We start from the raw sequence: 22,855 nt of genomic DNA, 5'->3' as shown, positions 1-22,855 counted from the left end.
GTTAATTATAAATTTCATCCCAGGTTATCTCCTGTAAACTATTATTAAGTACATTTGTTCTGGAGTCATTAATTATTATAGCCGAATTCACTGAGGAGAAGCATACTGTAGGGCACTGTATGTTACGGTATGTCGCGAAGTATCGGTATATAAAGATCGCAATGTATGTTCGTGAGTTTCTGTGCGAGAGATTCGGCCACAGAGAGCTGTATTAACCGACTGTTAAACAAAATTTCACTTCTTTTTTTAGGGTGCAAATATAGTTTGCGAAGCTTAACACGTCGGCGATGGTCCTCACTGATTCTTATTTACCTCTCGATTCATAGATGTTACGCCCCCTTGTTTACCGACTGTCTACTGTTTCACAGCAGAAACAATATTGGCCGCCGCCTCTGTCAACTCTAAAACATGGCGGCCTTTCAATTGGAAAAAGGGAATAGGTTAGCTTATAGTATACATAAGTGCTCCAGTTTTTCATCATCCTATGTACCTGAGTAAGTACAAACTATTCACCCGGCGTTTCTGTGTGATGAATGTGAGTACATTTATTTATTCGAGGTGGGGGAATTACGGGAACGATAAGGTAGTTAACCTGTACAGGTATTGATGAATACATATTCCGGAAAGTTGCTTTAGTGAAATTACGTACTAACAAATTTAACTTTGTTCTTTTATGGATATACGGTTTGAGCAAATTTTGTTTTAGGAATATTCAAGAAGACAAGTCAAGCGATCAGTCATCCAGGTGGTCATCGGACACGAATAATCCGCCGCAGGTAGCAGTTGCATAGTGAAGGATGTGATACTTGTTTTGTTAATTAAGTAGCAGCATTGTTGTACAGTTCCTTTCTCCCCTACAGTATCTGACGCTGAAACTCCAACATTTTGCTATCGTGCTCTCCATAACATTCGGAAAATATGAGAAGACGCATGTTTGCAATCTCAAAAAATTCAAAGTGTTTGGTGGAGTGACAGACGAAAACATGATCGAACTCTTGGATAGGTACGTATTCGAAGAAATATGCTCGATTTGTAGGTATTTTATTAATCCAGCACAATGCAATTTTGTATTCCCTAAGTAATATAAACACGTACATTATATGGCGCAAGGTTTAATTAGAGATCTAAAGCAGCTGATTCATAGTACGGGTCCCTTAATATGTATCATAGTCTCACACCTTTACAGCGAGCCTGTTACAGTTTGTTTAAACGCTCTGGAGGAGGGCTGTGGGCTCTGCAGTATTTTTTCAGTGCAGACCACAATGGCTCAATATTATTGAAAATGCATTGATTTTTTAGAGGCCAAACCAGAAGTCTTATTTAGCCTCTTCCTCATCTAACATATTTGTGAGTGGATGTGTTATGTCAGAATGGTGCCTGGGGTTGGACATGTGAACATGCTTGGTTAATGCCACATCTCCTGTGTTGGAACAGGCTTACAATCTGAGTTAGACATTGGCTAGTCCTGGCTATTTCTGACTGTGTACATACCTCTCTCTCTCTCTCTCTCTCTCTCTCTCTCTCTCTCTCTCTCTCTCTCTCTCTCTCTCTCTGTGTGTGTGTGTGTGTGTGTGTGTGTGTGTGTGTGTGTGTGTGTGTGTGTGTGTGTGCGCGCGCTTTGGTGCTACGACCTGCATGTAGTTCCCTGCGGGTGCTGCTCAATAGTGTTATTATTGCTAGCTAGTTGCTAAAGGTTCTCTAGATGCTTATGAAATTAGGTATGGTCTTGTGAGTGCCCTGAGACTGTCAGAAGTTGAATAAATGCCGCAGTCTAACATGAAAACAATTCTATAGTGTCCTAGTTACTTTTTGTTTTAGAGGAGCCATAGAATGTACAGAAAATAAAAACAGAACCATTTAAATGATTACAGAATATGCACTATGATTAACATTTGGAAGAGTGAATCCAAATTGTGTACTCCTTTAGTATCCTTCACACACAAATGTACAGCTGTACACTCTTTCCACACCAGTTCTGTCCGTTGTTGGTTTTTATTATATTATGAATGTACACACAACAGTAAACCGGTGTGCCAAGACTAGTAAAGTTGGTGTGGTAAAGTTGTCTGACTCCACTGTCGAGCTATGTTGATTATCATATGGAGTGCATGTCTTTGCTGGGTGACATTAAAATTTTTTAATATTTTCATGGGCATGAAATCTTGCACTTGAAAATGACACTATCATTGATGTTGCAATCATGATGATAGAAAAAAAGATGACAATGCTGAAATAGTGTCCATCATAAACATATGTTGTTGTATGGACTAATGTAAAAATAAACTCATATGGCCAGTGTTTGGTGCTTTTTTTAAACTGTAATTCCCAGCATAAAGTTTCGGAAAAGTCAAAATCAGGGTGAGTTTTGGAGGTACTTATGCAGCAATGTTGTCAACACTCATGCTGAGGTCTGATGGGAACAAAAAGTGGTGTTTCAGCTGCTGGTTCTATGCAGCAGATGAGAAAACAGTGGACAGATGAAATGTTTCGTAACAAGGGATGTGGGAATGTTGCCACACTCATTGACTGGCAACCAAATTATCATCTTTCAGCCTTACCTAGACCTTGGGCTTTGCTAAGGATTGTAATGTCCTACATAATGAAAAATTCGAATATTTATTATTACATTGTTTGCACTATCTTATAGTTTAGATAACATTAAAAGAAATAAGTAAGGAAAACTTGCTTCATATTTATATATAAATAGTATTTACCTTGCAAAGTTGGGCTCAGTATCAGGGCTGCTTAGTTTGTTCCTGTGTAAACTATTGAAAAGAATTTGCCTTTGGCTCATTAAAAAGAGAAGTAGCTGTAACTTTATGTTGATTTTAACCATTTTCTCCTTTTGCTTGCATGTTCTTGAAACACAATTTACCACTATATTTTGACACTTTAAAAAAATACCTTGATCCATGTGAAAAACTTAGTCAATCAGAACACAGCATGTACAGAACTGAAAAGATGCTAAACTCACTACACCCTCTTTATCCAACTCTCAACCTGTCTGACACTACTCTGAAGCACTTTGAACCAAAAAACATATTATACTACTCATCTAGCTTCCACTAAGCTCTAGAGCAGGAAACAATCCAAATTAGTATTAACATGACTGTCTTCATTGAAATTGTTCTTTAGATTTTATTTATTTATTGTTTTCCAAAAATAATTATTTACTGAAGATTTATAGCTTTAATGGCTAATATTAAAGATTGCAAATGTGGCAATATGAAAAATAGTAGCTTATTGTTATTTTATAAAACTGATTCATTATCTATAGCAAAATTTCAAAAAGTATAAATGAATACAGAAATTTTGTTTACTAGAAAACTGAAGCATAACAATATTATATTTACTCTAAATTTGTTTTTAGACCATTTAAGTTGACAGTCATGATTACTAATTTTCATGGTACAAGATCAATGTTACAAATGGGAATAATAACTGTAAAATAACAGAAAAATATTTTTTTGACAATAAAATATATTTGGAAATATCTCTAGAAGAGAAATATATAATTTTAAGTGAGAAAATTATCGTAAGTCTGCCCATTCTTATAGGGAATCTTTGAAAGTTCTGAGGAAGCAAGGTTCATTATAAAGCCTGTCAGCATAATCTTCATTGTGAGAGAGAGTTTCTTTTTTTATGAAAAATTCATACACTTTGCCAAATTGCAACCAAATTATCACCTTTTAATCTAACCTAGTCCTCTGTGGAATGGTTAAGGATAAGAAGAGGGGTGGTGTGACGGAAAAGAAGGAAAGAAAGTTGAGAAGGTACAGGAAATCAAATATGGGTGGAAGGAGTATTTTGAAGAATTACTTAACTCCAATGGAAATGTAGAAGAGGAAAAATGGGGAGCGTGGTGATGCAGAGAATCTGGATGGACTTAACCTGAACAGAGGTAAAGTAAGTGAAAAATAACACGGGAGGAGAAAAGTGCTTGGACTGGATGAAGTACGAGTGGAGGTGGTCAGAGTAAATGACATTGTTGGAGAGCATTGATCTGTGGAGTCATGAGAACAATATGGAAAGAAAGAACATCTCCGTATGAATAGAAAAAGGAATGTAGTGTCAGTTTGGTGGTGGTCCCATCGGCTGTGTGAAACTGATGTATTGCCAACCTCTGAGCAGTATGGGAACATGACTGTGACTGGCTATGACTTTGATGTGGACTTTAGCCATAAGATTGTCACTTCCACTTAGCTCAACAATAATTTTTTTTATTGTGTCTGATCTGTAACAACCATCTCTCCATCTAAAACTTTAATTTCACTAATAACAAGTTTAGCAGCCTTTTTTTCTCCCAATGCCCGATTGTCACGGCATTAGAGACAATAACTCTAGAGACTCCCATTATATTTGTAATTTTCAATAGAGAAGCATTGATTAATCTGGTGCCAGAAATATTCCTTTTCTGGAAGTCAGTAAGCTCATATATGATGATAGGTGAACACAAAACAACAATATATCAAACTTGTATTTGGGTCTACCCCCATCAACCATTGCCATTTGTGCAGTGTGGTCGCTTTTGTGCTTGTTTTGTACACAGATCTATGCCATAAGTGTAAGCACATTGTGGTGTGGTGTATCCGTAGAGAGACCAGACTAACAAATGGTTCCTGAAAAGGGGAAGCAGTCCTTTCACTAGTTGGGGGGGGGGGGGTTAATGGTCTTAATGATTCACTAATCTGGCCTTATAACGCCAGTTAACATGTCCTTGTTATGTTGGTACTCTGAATAGGAAAAATCAAGGGGAAACTGCAGATTTTATTTTTCCGGAAGACATACAGCTCTAAATGTATTATTTAATGATGATGGTGTCCTCTTGGCTAAAATACTCCGGAAATACAATAGCCGCCTCCTGGATTTCAAAGTGGGGATGATTCAGGAAGATGTTGCAATTGGAAAAAGCAAAGCTGCTGTTGCACAGGACAGAGCATAGACTATTGGCTCCCTTATTTGGGTGGATAGTTTAGAGAATATAAAAATAAAAGTGTAAGTTTTAAATTAGATATAGTGGAATTAGAGAAGTGTGCTGGTAGGAATAACAAGTTTTCTTATTATAAATAATTTAGCAGCAAAGGAGACCATTTTCTGTTCAGTTGCTAACAGGCACACGCAGAAGAAGATGAAAACCTGCTAGTGTTCTGAGGAAATCCTTTCATGAGCTAGAGTACAATGGGTGTGCCCATCTGCCACTGCCCCCCTCCACCCTCCACCTGCCCCTCCCTCCCAAACACACACACACACACACACACACACACGTGCCAACACTGCTGGGGTTTCGGTTTGGCAATTGGGCTAGGGTGGACTGGGTAGAGGGTGAAAGAGGTGGGGGGCAGGAGAGATGTTGGGGTTGGGTAATTAGCAGCTCAGTGGGAGGCAACATGCAGCTGGCTAGATATGCGGGAGGAGGAGTGAAAGATGTAACTGTGAAGCATGTGATACAGAGTGTTTCACAATACTTGTTACACACTTCTAGAGGTTGTAGAGGAGATTTACTAGATCAAGTTTTACATAGGAACCAATGTCTTCAAATGTCATCCAACGATGCTACAGAGTGTCAAAGTTATGGGTGCCAGCACCTGTAAGACTTTGTGTTGGCAGCACAAACTTTGAAAGATGATGGAGAGTCATAAATGTTTCAATTGGAGGTAAGGGTTCTTGGTTCGGAAACAGACGAGTAGGAATTACAAGCAAAAATCATTCTGATATCTCTGACAGTGGAATACATGTATTGATACTGCTGTTGTTAAGAATGTAGGGTATGCAACTTTCAGAGGTGGTAGCATCCGTCCTGTATATTTGCGGGTGTGTGTGTGTGTGCGTGTGCGTGTGCGTGTGCGTGTGCGTGTGGGTGTGGGTGTGGGTGTGGGTGTGGGTGTGGGTGTGGGTGTGGGTGTGGGTGTGGGTGTGGGTGTGGGTGTGGGTGTGGGTGTGGGTGTGGGTGTGGGTGTGGGTGTGGGTGTGGGTGTGCGTGTGCGTGTGCGTGTGCGTGTGCGTGTGCGTGTGTGTGTGTGTGTGTGTGTGTGTGTGTGTGTGGGAGGGAGGGGCAGGTGGAGGGTGGAGTTTGTTGCGAAAGCTTGAATTTTGTGTGTATGTTTGTGTTGGTTTGTGTGTCTGTCGACCTGCCAGCACTTTCATTTGGTAAGTCACATCATCTTTGTTTTTAGATATATTTTTCCTATGTGGAATGTTTCCCTCTATTATAACTATATATGTATATATATATATCAATATAATAGAAGGAAACATTCCACGTGGGAAAAATATATCTAAAAACAAAGATGATGTGACTTACCGAACGAAAGTGCTGGCAGGTCAATAGACACACAAACAAACACAAACACACACACAAAATTTAAGCTTTTGCAACAAACTGTTGCCTCATCAGGAAAGAGGGGAAGGAGAGGGAAAGACGAAAGGATGTAGGTTTTAAGGGAGAGGGTAAGGAGTCATTCCAATCCCGGGAGCGGAAAGACTTACCTTGGGGGAAAAAAGGACAGGTACACACGCGCGCGCGCGCCCACACACACACACACACACACACACACACACACACACACACACACACACACACACACACACATATCCATCCACGCATATATATATATATATATATATATATATATATATATATATATAAAAAACAAAGATGATGTGACTTACCGAACGAAAACGCTGGCAGGTCGATAGACACACAAACAAACACACAAAATTCTAGCTTTCGCAACCAACGGTAGCTTCGTCAAGAAAGAGGGAAGGAGAGGGAAAGACGAAAGGATGTGGGTTTTAAGGGGGAGGGTAAGGAGTCATTCCAGTCCCGGGAGCGGAAAGACTTACATCAGGGGGAAAAAAGGAGGGGTATACACTCGTGCACACACACACATATCCATCCACACATATACAGACACAAGCAGACATATTCAAAGGCAAAGAGTTTGGGCAGAGATATCTTTTTTTCCTCCGAAGGCAAGACTCTCCGCTCCCGGGATTGGAACGACTCCCCACCCTGGAGTCATACTGCAGCCATGTTGTTGACAATATCTGGCATGTTTACTGTCTCAAAGTCAACTTCTGGTAGTCAGGCAAATGAAGGTGATGAAATTGACTCTGACTGTGGAGTTATCTGGGTGCATGTAGCTAGATTTAATTATTGGAGTTTACACCATCCAACAAATCCCTCCATGACAGTTTTAGACTCATTCAAAGAAAGTATGTGCTTAATAATCATCAACCAATGCTGTAAAATCGCAATAAAGTCATGAGCTGTTCAATTGACTCTTATTTGAACATGTTACGCATTTTGGGATTACACCCATCTTCAGAGATCTGTTACAAAAAAGTACAAAACAGAAGTGAACAGCACACTCAACATATCTCAACGTTACAGAAAATGAGATCTGGTCATATGAGTTACATATCACAAACTTCAACTCCTTCCTAACCAACCACGGGTACAGCCTTTACAACTCAAAGAAAGTGTTGAATAACATATGATTATAACTGCGACACAAGCAGTCTTGAAGCAGAGCATATGCTGACGCTGAACAAGTCAACTAGCCCAAAGTGCCCTCAGTAGGGGTTGCTGCATGGACTCGGGCAATTGTTGTGCCACTAGTTTATGTAAGGAATGTATAACCCACGTGTGTGTTTTGGGATTTTATGAAAATGTTCTTCCTCTCACCATTAAAATTTTTTCCATTTGGTAGAGGGGTGTAAGTTGTCGTTGAAAGGCTTCTATTTGAGCAATGATGGCCCATGAATATCACTTGGCTATAATTCGATATGCGGATGGCTGCTGCTGATGTGGTTACCATTGGCTTCAACACATGGGACCTAAGATGTTTGTGTACCTGAGCTGATTTTTTCAAGGCAGGGGCAGGGTGTCGGGGGTTGAGGCATCTCCCACGGCATGCTTGGTCTGGGGTACCCATGAGCTTACCTCCTTAGCCAGCTGATTTGGTCATTCCTCTTTTACTTTGTTTTCAATGCTTTTATATGCGGTTCCTCATTTTCTCTATTGTTCTTTATTTTCCAATGAATAGTGGGTGCTGTTCCACTCTCTAACACTTTGGCCATAACTGATTGGAGGTGGATTGGCTGGAAAGGACTGTCCCTGTTGCATGCAAAGCCCTGGGGCACACTCACCTGCCTGGCCTCACTCACCTACTGATTCGTGTATTTCTCTCACCTTATTTCATTATTGTTGGTCTAACTGATATCCATTAGGTTTTTAGCCTTCTCACTTTTACTGTTATGAATCTCCTAGCTAGAAGGCATTCTTTACTCTGTGACTGTCTTCGCACATGATCAGATGTGAGTGGGGTTTCTCTTGCTACAGCTGAGCCCTGGAAGAGCTCTCATCTGCTCCGATCTGCGTACTGCCCCAGCCCTTTATACTTTAAATTTTCTTCAATTTACTTCTCAGCTCTGGTATCAATATTGCTTTCAGTGTCTTGATTTTACCATTCGTACATAGTTTTGTACAAATATTATTTGGAAAGTAAAGCAAGGCTTTTCCCTGCAGAAATTTTGATTTGATATAATTAAACAAAACTGTATTGTGCATACACTTTGATAACCAGGCTACTTTTCTACGTAGTCACCACTGAAATTTAGGTGCTTGTTGTACCATTTTCCAGATGTTCTATGCCTTATGCAGACTCAGTTGCCACCAAGTTGTTGACTCGCTGATTAATGGCTTCTTTAAGTACACTCTTTGACATAAAACTTGACCGGCGGCCGGCCGCTTCAAGGGCTAAGTCCGCGCCGATCGCGACATGGGACAAAAAAACTGGCCAACTCGCTAATTCTCTAAGTCTGGTTATCTGCACAATCTGGCAACACTGTAGACTGCGGCACTTCCTGGAGGAAAACTTGTCCCATGACAGAGAAACTCTAGCTGATTACGCCTGTGGTCTAGCGGTAGCGTGCGTTGTTTCTGTTCATAATGTCAGTAGATCGAGAGCAGCTGGCATAAAATATTTTTATAGCCTCTTCTGTCTGAATGCTGAAGACGTGAATGTAATGGTAGCGCAGATTCAATCTATTTCGCTTTGTGACACACCGATATCAAAATTTTAACCAGTAACGATTTTGCGGCAGATTTCCTGCAGACTGTCCTCCTCTGGACGCCGTATGCGGCAAAGCTCCGGGATCAATTTGCTGACTACTGGCAGCGGCCGTGGCGACAGCAGCGGCGCTGCACTCCCCCGTTCTTTATCGAAAGCACCTGCTACCGCTCATCGCTTTTGATGATTTAAAACGCTTTATTATTAAATGTTGCTCCACAGAAAATTTCTACAATTTCCATTCACGCTCAAAAGCAACGGAGACAGTCGCCCTGATTAGTAGGCGGGTATTATATTACATTAATCGGCAAGAGCTGAGTATGGCCCGAAATTAATTTTATAGCCTGGGACGAAATGAAACCACCTCACAACATTCGATGAATTTATAAATGCTTCATACCTCGTTTCTTTTTCTTTCAAACTCAATTATTTATGCAACTTCTGGTCAATGTTTGGATGTTTTCGTCAAGCCAGTGTGAGCGTCTGTGGTGTAAAGTGTATTACAGTTCTTGTTTCATTCCTTATGGTAAGTCTATGCGATAAACTGTGTCAATACCTTGCAATGCATGCTCTGTAGCAGTGCAGGAACACTGCACATTTGGAGTTCCATGTATGGGTTCATGAAGTATTTATTGTTGATCGGAAGTGATAGTTAAGGTCATCAGATTTAAACCAGAAAGATTTGTCGTTTTGAAGGTTTCAGAGAACGGAAAGGAATTGCTAACGCCGGTGTTAGAAAACGTCTACAGTTAAATGCTATTGCAAAAATTTAGAACAAGGGAACTACATTAATGAACATGTGCACTTCATAAACAACCTTCTGACATGTTAGACCTATATGATTAACAAAGCTCAAATTTATATCGTTGACAGTCGGTTTGAATCTTTTCAGGGTCTATTTTACAGTGAAGCACCTTGGAATTTGCAAAGCAGAAATCCATGATATTAACTTAATTTACTAAGTCGAAATTGGACGAAGATTGATGTTTAAAGGCATTCTTCAGATTTCGCATAAGAAATTTTTACTAGCAGTTTGCAACTCCATTAATTAAAATGGAAAATAAAAGGTTGTAGTCAGCGGCTTCTACCGTGATTCGAACTGCTACGTCTTATAGCACAAGCACTGCAACGCACAAGGGAACCTCTGAGCTAACGACACACTGGCGGCCAGAGGCGGAATATAGTCACTGCGATGTTGCCTGAGCCTCAAAACGCAACCTTAAACACACGAACAGAGGAGGTGGAGATTACTGTCTTAATGTCCCGTCGACAACGATGTCATTAGAGACGGAGCACAAGCTCGGATTAGGGAAAAATGGGGAAGGAAATCGGCCGTGCCCTTCCTAAGGAACCATCCCGGCATTTGCCTGAAGCGATTTAGGGAAATCATTGAAAACCTAAATCAGGATGGCCAGGCGCGGGATTGCACCGTCGTCCTCCCGAATGCACGCACAAACAGGTGTTACTTATGTGAAGAACGCCGTTCTTGGAGTCCAGAAATTAAATATACTTTCTAATTGTGTCATCTTGCAGTGGATTATATCGTACGAGTCTTCGATGTGGAAAACGAATGTCAAGTGAATTTAGCGAGGTAACGCCGACCTACACCCGGAAGTAAATGCACTATCAGAGTGTTGACAAATACTTGCTACGACGCTGTCATTTCTAGGCTCTCTGACGAGGCAGCTCTTCAGCGAAATGCTTGCCGTGATTCTCCGATACGGTTCTTCAGAGTGGAGACGCGCGCGCACGTTTGGTTTTTATGCGGCGTTCTCCACTGATGGTTTCTGACGTCGCCTTGTGGGCTGTGTATGCATATGAGACATTCAATTATCATTAATCCAGAATGATACAAGTTTCAGCTTCCGGCGTGGAAGAAGGCTGTTGACGCCGACATTATATCATTTCAACGTAGGGAAAGCAAAACGGATCATTCAATGTTTCTCATTCAACATAAAGAATGTGAGATAATTTTCAGTAACGTTCATAATCATCTAAAAATACAAACGAAGTAAAAATACACCGGAAGCTTATTCGAATTGAATATAACGCTTTGCACCTCGATGTCGAATTTGTCCACTTGCAATCTTTTGCAGCATACACATAGAATGTCATGATTACCACGAGAATGAAGAAATATGTTGGTAAGGATGGAAGCAAGAAGAGACGTAGTCAACAAATATTCTATTCCTCATGGCATTCATTTCTTTTGACACGTAAGAAGAGGTAAAGCGGGAATTTACTTTCGTTAACACGAAAGATATGCCGCACATATTGATAACGAGGAAGTCTGCGTCTTCATACGTTTCCTCCTTGAAATCTGTATGCTCTATTATATACTAAGTAGCCCGATCATTGTTTCAGTAATGTTACCCTCTTGTTTGACCCCGTAACGATGAACAGATTCCAAATGCATGTCTCCCTCCCTGGGTTGTTTTTTGTGTTTTATTGCTTGGAATTCCTGAAGCAGACCACTGTGCCTTCCCCCCTCGTGGGTTAGGTCTCAAAACTAAACCGCTTTGTATCCAATGGCATAATTTATTCAGATAGCATCAGCATAAGACTATCAAACAAAGCCTTCCATTTACAGTTGCAGCACTCTAACCAGCACTGACCAAAGTGTAATCCACGGTCATGGTCCTAAATTACCAGCTGTCTGCTACTGTGGCAAAGTCGATTCCGCAGCACCATTTTATCTGGTAACACTGTGTAGTTGCACAGTTGTGCTACCAGGTCTGTCCTCACATTGTCAACTTTATGGATCTCACTTCTCCTGTAGCGTAGATCACGAGGAGCCGAAGTAAATGAGTGTATTCTGCATGACGTAACATTCAGTATTCCCTTCTTTCATAGCCACTCTTCATGTGCATCGATACCAAATAGGAATGCAAAAACTCTTGTGAGTGAGAGAATGACAATAACAATCGTAACAAGAACAAGCAAATAATGAATGATGTTTATTCCAACGCAGAACGAGAATGGCTTTAAATATAAAAATCTGTATCTATATCCATATCTATTGATCTTTGAGTTGGCACAATGCAAATATATTCTTAGCATTTAGTTACTGAATTTAGTTCTGGATGTTTACAGAGAAAAGGAAAAGTCGGTACTTCCCGCTTGTGTAATATAATGTGAACCAGCAACTACCCATTCCTTAGAACACGACTCAAGCAGGTCCTCAAGTAGGTAGCAAGGCACTGCTGCATTCTGTTCCCTGACATTGCTCTGATGACGGTTAATGCAGATAGTTCCGATTATGAAATACAAAACGTATTGCAGGTTAGTTTCTAGGATAGTAACATTAAATTTGCGTTGTAGACGGCACATGAACGTGACGACTATCCATATTACTCATCAATATAAAAAGACAATATTTTGGGAATTTAGCAGGATTACTCAAAATGAATTCTGAAATTTGGTGACTGACTGCACACGTGCTAAACGTCGTCAAGAGTATACGATGTCCTAATCGCATTAGGAATATGAAGATCGTCTTCGACAGCTCGCAACTTTCACATTGCTATCTCCACCCTACTCCAGACAGCCCTCGGTGGAGTTGCACTACGTTGCCGATGCTATGGAAGGCCTTCAAACCGACAACAGACCACATATTGAAAAATACAAGCGAATTCTCTTGCAGCGTAAGCTTATTGTAACTAATCTAAAAATTATTGGAGAGGAACATTGTCCTATTCAAAAAAAGTAAAATGTTACACACTGTTGACGTCAAACGGACATTATCTATGTACTGTCTTGTGTCCTACTCATCTATAATATCAAGTGTACTATGAAAATGATTATATATAATGGATGATAGGGTAATGCATTGATACCAGATGGTGGGGGCAGGCCGGTGTGGTCGTGCGGTTCTAGGCGCTTCAGTCTGGAACCGCGTGACCGCTACGGTCGCAGGTTCGAATCCTGCCTCGGGCATGGATGTGAGTGATGTTCTTAGGTTTAAGTAGTTCTAAGTTCAAGGGGACTGATGACCTTAGAAGTTAAGTCCCATAGTGCTCAGAGCCATTTGAACCATTTGAACTATTTAACACAAAATGACATTAAAAATTAAAGTTATTCACGAGCAGCTAGTTGAGAATATGTATGAACATTAAATGACACGACGAACTGAAATAATATGACGAAGAGTTCAGCGCTCACTGGGAATAGAGCCCCACACATATCGTTGTTGACTACACACAAAGAGACGTCAGCTACCGAATTTTTCTCCACCAGCTGCTCAGAATAGCATCTTGAACTTACAGTCATCTCGCAAATAGTTCTGTGTCTCACTGGGAGTTAAAAACGTCAGATATCGTTAGTGTTGACAACAAATGAAAATACATTAAAAATCAAAATTAATATCCACCAGCAGATAGGTGTTCTCATGATAGAGCTTGATAATACATAATTAAATCTTTAGTGCCGGGCCAGGATTCGATCCCATTCACGCGTAATATGTGAAGGTGTTGAGGAATCTGCAGTTTTGAACAAACAACAAATTGTAGCCGAGCTGTATTGCCACAAAGGGATCAAATTCCGCGTTAAGGGCGGTCTGAGTTGCATTCCCAGTTTAGAACCAATTTTATCGACATACAGAAGCTCAAATAAAAGATGGAATAAGTGTCCTGTGACCATACATAGCGTTTGTGTCGTCACTTGAAATAAATAACTAGTATAAGAAAGGTTACTGGTGATAGAGTTTCTACATGTCGCCGCTCCAGACTTTATTGTGGTTCAACCTACCGTCTACTTGGTAAAGAAGGAATATCATCTTTAATGTGAATTTTCAGACCACGCAGCCATTATACCTCCTTCACTTGGTGTAGCCAGGAGAGAATGGAATCTGTCTCTCCCTATCTAAAATCATCGACGGAAGTGGGAATCGAACCCAGACCATAGGTATAACAACCTACCATCCGTCCAACAGACCACGAAATTCTCTTCTCTGCGAGTCATTTTTCTATCGTAACGCAGTTGCGCCACACTGGATGAGAATTCTGACACACAGGCTCCCTGTAGTAATTTGCAGCATGTTCAGTAAATTCATTTACTTGGTTGAGCGAATCACCATGAACTAGCTGCCTCGGCTACCCAGTGCATACATTCGACTATTTTGTAATCACAGAAATAAAATCACGTAACTGCCACCTACACACAACTGCCAACAGTGTAGGATGCAGAAGTTTAAATAGGAAGTGTTCCTTTCCACTTGAGCTATTCTATTGCGCTATCTGTTACTAGAAAACGTCGTTCAGTCCAAAAGAAAAGCTGTAACTGTTTGTCTCTCAGAAGTCAAGACCTGGCCATATGCATAATCTCACAGTGCTGTGGAATCCAAAAGTTCTGGAGGAATAGTTGCCGAGCTCTGGAGCTGCTGTAGCTACGTGTCAGCTTGTAGCATAGATAAGATGTCGCGAGTTCGAATACATTCAGTGCTACGTTTTTTAAAACGCAATTCTGCTCTCTGCTGAAGGTATCGATCTAATGGAACTTTGAACATAATTCCCTTCACTTCTCAACCCAAAGTAGTCGCATGTGGAAAAAGGGCTAACTACTGTGACATTTCGTTCTATTCAGGTTTAATAGACAGCAGGCAGCAGATGCATCTCGAAGATGTGCAGGGAGAGCGCATCGTGCCATAATATGTCGGAAAAGTATTTTCTACATTAGCCGTCGTGTGGTAGTGATATTTTATTCTTCTTCAAACTTTGTTTGACAGCTTTAACTCAGAACAAGTTTTCTACATGCATGTAATCAATAAACTGCATGTGCATTGTCAGACTGTCATAGGTAACATCTGAGAATTCGCATATATCGTTGATGATTAATTTCTCTCTCATGTTTACTATTGTTTTAACGACACTAAGGGAAACCTTACGAAAATTGTGCACTGTATTATAAGAAATTAAATAAAACTAACCATGATAACCTTACGACGAAAGTATCTGTACACAAGCATGCCTCTATCGACACGAATTAGTAAAATACTACTCACTTAGATTTTGATTGGGTCTGTGTTTAATTGGTATGCTGTGTCATACTCAAGAGGTATGCAAATGTGGCATTTCATAAATATAGTTACGTATTCCTAGAAACCCAAAATTCGCTTGTCAGCAGCGGAAAGAGGCCTTACCTGTTGTGCAGCATTGTAAGTTTTTCAACATTGCACTATGAGCTGAAAGCATTTTCTTGCGATTTCCTTATTGATGTTTGATCTGACTGCTTGTAGCTCTTTCACAGAAGGGATAAAAACGTTACAGTCAGTGAGACTGGAACTGCGAACCGTAACAGACGCTTTTTCACAGGTCAGCACGTTACCACAGAGCTGGCGAGGAGGTACGGGTCTTAGCTTCCTATTACGAGGGCAATAGTAACTAGAACTCGTAAACCGCTATTTGAAGGTCGAGATTAGTTGCGGTTTCCACCTGCAACGAATTTCCTGGGCTGAAAACCGTAAATTTTCAATCTTTTGTTACCCTTCAAGCGATAATAACTCAGATTATTCAATGGAAATGACAGGTAAAATCAAGTGAACTTTGAGGCTTAATTCCGTGCACACCAGGAAGTAACTAGTCTATCACAGAGTTGCCAAACATACGTTGCCTTCTTGCCAAATCTCAGTTACAGTACCAGCAGGAAGAAGACGAACCGATGTGATCCTACAGCGGTCTGGGAAGTGACCATAGCTGGTGTCTCCAAGTCACGGCTGCTACGGCCTGGAATACGTAATGCGTCTGATTCGCTTTCTGTAACTAGGTTTAGGGACTGGAGCGTAGTTACTGATAATACTCAGAACTGACTGCAAACTGAGCATCATAAATCAGTAACTCTCATTGTTGTTTTTATATTTCTTTCGTAAGTGTACTCAAAACTAAGAAAGTCATTCACAGGCGTTTTCGTGCCTCGCCGATAGTCGAGCACAACATACAAATACAAATAAAAAAGAATGTGTGTGTGTGTGTGTGTGTGTGTGTGTGTGTGTGTGTGTGTGTGTGTGTGTGTGAGAGAGAGAGAGAGAGAGAGAGAGAGAGAGAGAGAGAGAGAGAGATAAATAAAAAGCAATGAGAGAGAGTGTAAAAAATTGTTGTAAAGAAATTGAATCATGGTATTTAAAGAAATCTTTCATTAAAATGACCCGTTCCACATCATTACGAAATGTCGTATTCATGATCTATGGAACAAGAGTTAATCTAATGTAATCTAATCTAATCTAATCACATCATATTGATGATTAGCCATGAAGAGTCATGAATTACCAAAATTTTGGCCAATACCAGTAACCAAATCTAAACTTGAAAATAAAAGACGACAATTTTTGTAATAAACCGTGACTCCTATCAAGACCCTTTCGTCCCTGTTATCTAACCACGAAAGATGTCTGATATACCTCCATTCTGAAGTAACAAAGTGTGCATGCATTTAAAGATGAAGTGCATGATGTGAAGTTCTGTGACGGAGATACGAACCCAACACGTAATCCGATTGTTAACTAAGAAAAATCAAATGTTACGTATCGGTTTTTCTTACGAGCCGCTAGGTGTCTGAATCTAAAATAAGGATACAAACTTTTGTGCCTAAGCGACAATCGAACTGCACACCTACCGTGCATCCACGAATATAGCTTAAGTATCAGTTGCTTACTCATGAGCAGTAAGATGTGTGCGTGTTTGACCAGAAATAACGACACCTGTGGCGATTGTTGGAAACACATGAACAGGCATTGAAACTGCGCGTTAATTTTCACTAGCAGGTGGGTGTGCACTTGATAAAGCTAGAAATGAAATTATGAATATTTTTGTACTGGATCAGGTTTCGGACCCACATACTTACCTTTGGAGGAGACCTAGAGAAGATTGCAGTCTTGGGAAAAGGAACGAAATGACTGAACTATACTGTTCCGAGAGATTCAGATCCTCGAAAGAGGAGATCCGAACTCGAATCACAGTCCAGCACCAAATTTTTAAACGTCTCTAGTTCAATCAAGTACAAGTAAAATAAGAGCCCTGTCCCTTTAAATGGCTATCGGTTCATCAAATAAAATAAAATTTTCTAATGTAAGTAAGCTTACTGGCGACTGTATTTCTGTTTACCATGACTTCCGCTGTGTCATTTCCCAACGTAAACCGGCTCTGCCCAGTTGGTAATGAAGGAACGTGATGTTTAATGCGGATTCTGGATTATAACGTCTTTCTCTTGAGGTTACCAGAGGTAAAATAAATCTGTTTGTGCCTCTTAAAAGTAAATGCCTGAACCCACGCATTGCACCTGTGATAGCTCGTTCCACCATACCATTGTGGCCACATTACCCAGCCCCAAGACTGTGCTGTAACGGATGATGTGCTTAGCTTACAAAATTAGTCACGGTGGAAAAAATGCGAGTCTATTAAATGGTCGAGTAGAAGCAAGCTTCTGACGCAGAGATTATGCTATTCTCATGTCAGCAGGATGTAAAGACTCTTCTACGCATCATAGGCTGGATGTGAAGCCATTTTGATTTTTCACAAATTCAGCAAATTTCTTAGTTCGAGAAAATCCACTGTGAAGTGTACAGTTGCCGGATAATTCGATTATTACTGTTATTATTAATATCATTTTATTCATACCGCTGCTGTAACACAAGTGCTTGAACATCATTTAATGCCTTTTGGTCACTATAGATGTAGTTTCCCAAGAACAGGTTCTTTCCCTGTCTACGGAATCCTTTTCATGTTAATATCAAACACCAGCAATTACTCGTAGATTACTTTAAAACTAAAGTATTTGACGAAGATGTTACTTGGTAACAAAAACGCACTGCCTTTCTTCATTTACTTTCGCCTAGAAATGGCTATCGAGTACTGACAAACCAAAAGGCAAGAGATCTTACTGCCTTCCGATATACGTTGCTGTTAGTTCTTCCACATGATTTGGTCGACATGACCTGTTTCAAGTTGTGTATGACAGACAGTGTTTTAGAAAATCTATTGTTTCCCTTTGAAATAAACAGAAGTATTTTCATTCTAAGCTGTCTAAGTACAAAATTTTCGCAATATTAGTTCAAATTTAATATTCGCTTCTATAATGTAGGAAAGTATTTCACAGTCGCAAAACTCGCATTCGAAACGTTGACCTTACACTTAGTCGCTGACCATAAATTCTAGCTCAGAGTGACACCAGTTTAAATAACCTAATGTAGCGAAGACTGTTTGCCAGTGCTCTTTCTCACCGGAAAATACACAATTCACTCATTTGGCTCCATAAGTACACTGTAACAGTAATTTCTGTGTGAAATTTGTCAGTAAGCTTTTGTCTTCCAACCGGCAAAATACGGCAGAGTACGGCCGGTAAACAATTCACAAACCACGATTTAGTGCCAATAAGACGATTTCTTTAAACATTGTCGAAGCTGAGGGAATTTAGTTTCTGCTTAAATCGTCTTAAGCAGCAACGTTCACAGATATCTCAAATAGGAAAAAGCTGAATATCCAGGTACGAAGGTTGTAAAACAAACTTCCCACAGTTTGTGTCAGGTTGATCTTTTCGTCTGATAACACTGCTTAAGTATTTTGTCTAAGAGGTATCACAAGTAGTATCCCTGTAGCTGTGGGAATCATTGGTTGAAAACGAGTTTAACACCAATGGGTACAGTGCTGCTAAATTTTCACAATTATTATCAATTTAAGTCTGAGTTCATCCCCAAACTGAGTCGTATTTATAATATTGGAGCTAGACTGTGTATCCTTGTCTTTCTTGAGTGGTCATTGGAAGGTGTTTACACACACGTATACAATACTATGAATACTTCGAACGCTATGGTTAACGTTGCTCTCATAAACTACTTTTTATTTAAATTCTTCTGGGTCTTCAGCGTGCAATATGTGTTGTAGATACAGTCTCAGACCAAAAAATTGACCGCCAAGTCGTTCACGTAAGGTGGACAATACAGTCGTGCTCCTCTCAGAATTCTATGTCTGGCAATATGCTCGATCTAGCAACATGTAGACTGCGGCACTTCCCAGAGGAAGTCATGACTCCAGTCTTAGTACATTACTCTTGACTACGACCGTAGTCGTGAGGTAAAACGCGAGACCAGCTAATATGATACTGTAGATTCGCTTGAATTACACTCATAGCTTCAGCACCGAGAGGAAAGGGGCGATAAATATTTTGTCGATATGTGCTTTCGGTCGCCAGACGTCATATTAGCTGGTCTCGCGTTTAACCTGAAGACTACGGTCGTGTTCCAGCAGCGATATGAATAAAATGATATTAATAATAACAGTAATAATCGAATTATCCGGCAACTGTACACTTCACAGTGGATTTTCTCGAACTAAGAAATTTGCTGAATTTGTGAAAAATCAAAATGGCTTCACATCCAGCCTATGATGCGTAGAAGAGTCTTTACATCCTGCTGACATGAGAATAGCATAATCTCTGCGTCAGAAGCTTGCTTCTACTCGACCATTTAATAGACTCGCATTTTTTCCACCGTGACTAATTTTGTAAGCTAAGCACATCATCCGTTACAGCACACTCTTGGGGCTGGGTAATGTGGCCACAATGGTATGGTGGAACGAGCTATCACAGGTGCAATGTGTGGGTTCAGGCATTTACTTTTAAGAGGCACAAACAGATTTATTTTACCTCTGGTAACCTCAAGAGAAAGACGTTATAATCCAGAATCCGCATTAAACATCACGTTCCTTCATTACCAACTGGGCAGAGCCGGTTTACGTTGGGAAATGACACAGCGGAAGTCATGGTAAACAGAAATACAGTCGCCAGTAAGCTTACTTACATTAGAAAATTTTATTTTATTTGATGAACCGATAGCCATTTAAAGGGACAGGGCTCTTATTTTACTTGTACTTGATTGAACTAGAGACGTTTAAAAATTTGGTGCTGGACTGTGATTCGAGTTCGGATCTCCTCTTTCGAGGATCTGAATCTCTCGGAACAGTATAGTTCAGTCATTTCGTTCCTTTTCCCAAGACTGCAATCTTCTCTAGGTCTCCTCCAAAGGTAAGTATGTGGGTCCGAAACCTGATCCAGTACAAAAATATTCATAATTTCATTTCTAGCTTTATCAAGTGCACACCCACCTGCTAGTGAAAATTAACGCGCAGTTTCAATGCCTGTTCATGTGTTTCCAACAATTGCCACAGGTGTCGTTATTTCTGGTCAAACACGCACACATCTTACTGCTCATGAGTAAGCAACTGATACTTAAGCTATATTCGTGGATGCACGGTAGGTGTGCAGTTCGATTGTCGCTTAGGCACAAAAGTTTGTATCCTTATTTTAGATTCAGACACCTAGCGGCTCGTAAGAAAAACCGATACGTAACATTTGATTTTTCTTAGTTAACAATCGGATTACGTGTTGGGTTCGTATCTCCGTCACAGAACTTCACATCATGCACTTCATCTTTAAATGCATGCACACTTTGTTACTTCAGAATGGAGGTATATCAGACATCTTTCGTGGTTAGATAACAGGGACGAAAGGGTCTTGATAGGAGTCACGGTTTATTACAAAAATTGTCGTCTTTTATTTTCAAGTTTAGATTTGGTTACTGGTATTGGCCAAAATTTCGGTAATTCATGACTCTTCATGGCTAATCATCAATATGATGTGATTAGATTAGATTAGATTACATTAGATTAACTCTTGTTCCATAGATCATGAATACGACATTTCGTAATGATGTGGAACGGGTCATTTTAATGAAAGATTTCTTTAAATACCATGATTCAATTTCTTTACAACAATTTTTTACACTCTCTCTCATTGCTTTTTATTTATCTCTCTCTCTCTCTCTCTCTCTCTCTCTCTCTCTCTCTCTCTCTCTCTCTCTCTCACACACACACACACACACACACACACACACACACACACACACACACACACATTCTTTTTTATTTGTATTTGTATGTTGTGCTCGACTATCGGCGAGGCACGAAAACGCCTGTGAATGACTTTCTTAGTTTTGAGTACACTTACGAAAGAAATATAAAAACAACAATGAGAGTTACTGATTTATGATGCTCAGTTTGCAGTCAGTTCTGAGTATTATCAGTAACTACGCTCCAGTCCCTAAACCTAGTTACAGAAAGCGAATCAGACGCATTACGTATTCCAGGCCGTAGCAGCCGTGACTTGGAGACACCAGCTATGGTCACTTCCCAGACCGCTGTAGGATCACATCGGTTCGTCTTCTTCCTGCTGGTACTGTAACTGAGATTTGGCAAGAAGGCAACGTATGTTTGGCAACTCTGTGATCGACGAGTTACTTCCTGGTGTGCACGGAATTAAGCCTCAAAGTTCACTTGATTTTACCTGTCATTTCCATTGAATAATCTGAGTTATTATCGCTTGAAGGGTAACAAAAGATTGAAAATTTACGGTTTTCAGCCCAGGAAATTCGTTGCAGGTGGAAACCGCAACTAATCTCGACCTTCAAATAGCGGTTTACGAGTTCTAGTTACTATTGCCCTCGTAATAGGAAGCTAAGACCCGTACCTCCTCGCCAGCTCTGTGGTAACGTGCTGACCTGTGAAAAAGCGTCTGTTACGGTTCGCAGTTCCAGTCTCACTGACTGTAACGTTTTTATCCCTTCTGTGAAAGAGCTACAAGCAGTCAGATCAAACATCAATAAGGAAATCGCAAGAAAATGCTTTCAGCTCATAGTGCAATGTTGAAAAACTTACAATGCTGCACAACAGGTAAGGCCTCTTTCCGCTGCTGACAAGCGAATTTTGGGTTTCTAGGAATACGTAACTATATTTATGAAATGCCACATTTGCATACCTCTTGAGTATGACACAGCATACCAATTAAACACAGACCCAATCAAAATCTAAGTGAGTAGTATTTTACTAATTCGTGTCGATAGAGGCATGCTTGTGTACAGATACTTTCGTCGTAAGGTTATCATGGTTAGTTTTATTTAATTTCTTATAATACAGTGCACAATTTTCGTAAGGTTTCCCTTAGTGTCGTTAAAACAATAGTAAACATGAGAGAGAAATTAATCATCAACGATATATGCGAATTCTCAGATGTTACCTATGACAGTCTGACAATGCACATGCAGTTTATTGATTACATGCATGTAGAAAACTTGTTCTGAGTTAAAGCTGTCAAACAAAGTTTGAAGAAGAATAAAATATCACTACCACACGACGGCTAATGTAGAAAATACTTTTCCGACATATTATGGCACGATGCGCTCTCCCTGCACATCTTCGAGATGCATCTGCTGCCTGCTGTCTATTAAACCTGAATAGAACGAAATGTCACAGTAGTTAGCCCTTTTTCCACATGCGACTACTTTGGGTTGAGAAGTGAAGGGAATTATGTTCAAAGTTCCATTAGATCGATACCTTCAGCAGAGAGCAGAATTGCGTTTTAAAAAACGTAGCACTGAATGTATTCGAACTCGCGACATCTTATCTATGCTACAAGCTGACACGTAGCTACAGCAGCTCCAGAGCTCGGCAACTATTCCTCCAGAACTTTTGGATTCCACAGCACTGTGAGATTATGCATATGGCCAGGTCTTGACTTCTGAGAGACAAACAGTTACAGCTTTTCTTTTGGACTGAACGACGTTTTCTAGTAACAGATAGCGCAATAGAATAGCTCAAGTGGAAAGGAACACTTCCTATTTAAACTTCTGCATCCTACACTGTTGGCAGTTGTGTGTAGGTGGCAGTTACGTGATTTTATTTCTGTGATTACAAAATAGTCGAATGTATGCACTGGGTAGCCGAGGCAGCTAGTTCATGGTGATT

At 40.2% G+C, this 22,855-nt stretch overlaps 1 protein-coding gene across 2 annotated transcripts in view; it reads left to right on the top strand.

Moving 5' to 3' along the window:
* Window positions 1-374: 374 nt before the first annotated feature.
* The window catches only part of LOC126484528 (muskelin), a 171,605-nt gene continuing 149,124 nt past the window's right edge, over window positions 375-22,855 (top strand). For both annotated transcript variants that reach the window (XM_050108077.1, XM_050108076.1), the window contains exons 1-3: window positions 375-494; window positions 707-776; window positions 861-1,003. In XM_050108077.1, coding sequence (XP_049964034.1) covers window positions 409-494; window positions 707-776; window positions 861-1,003 — 299 coding nt within the window. In that variant the 5' untranslated portion in view covers window positions 375-408. The remainder of the gene's footprint in view (window positions 495-706; window positions 777-860; window positions 1,004-22,855) is intronic.

This window comes from Schistocerca serialis, chromosome 6 (genome assembly GCF_023864345.2).
Source record: "Schistocerca serialis cubense isolate TAMUIC-IGC-003099 chromosome 6, iqSchSeri2.2, whole genome shotgun sequence".
Lineage (NCBI taxonomy): Eukaryota > Metazoa > Arthropoda > Insecta > Orthoptera > Acrididae > Schistocerca > Schistocerca serialis.
This window is presented reverse-complemented; position numbering and strand designations above follow the sequence as displayed.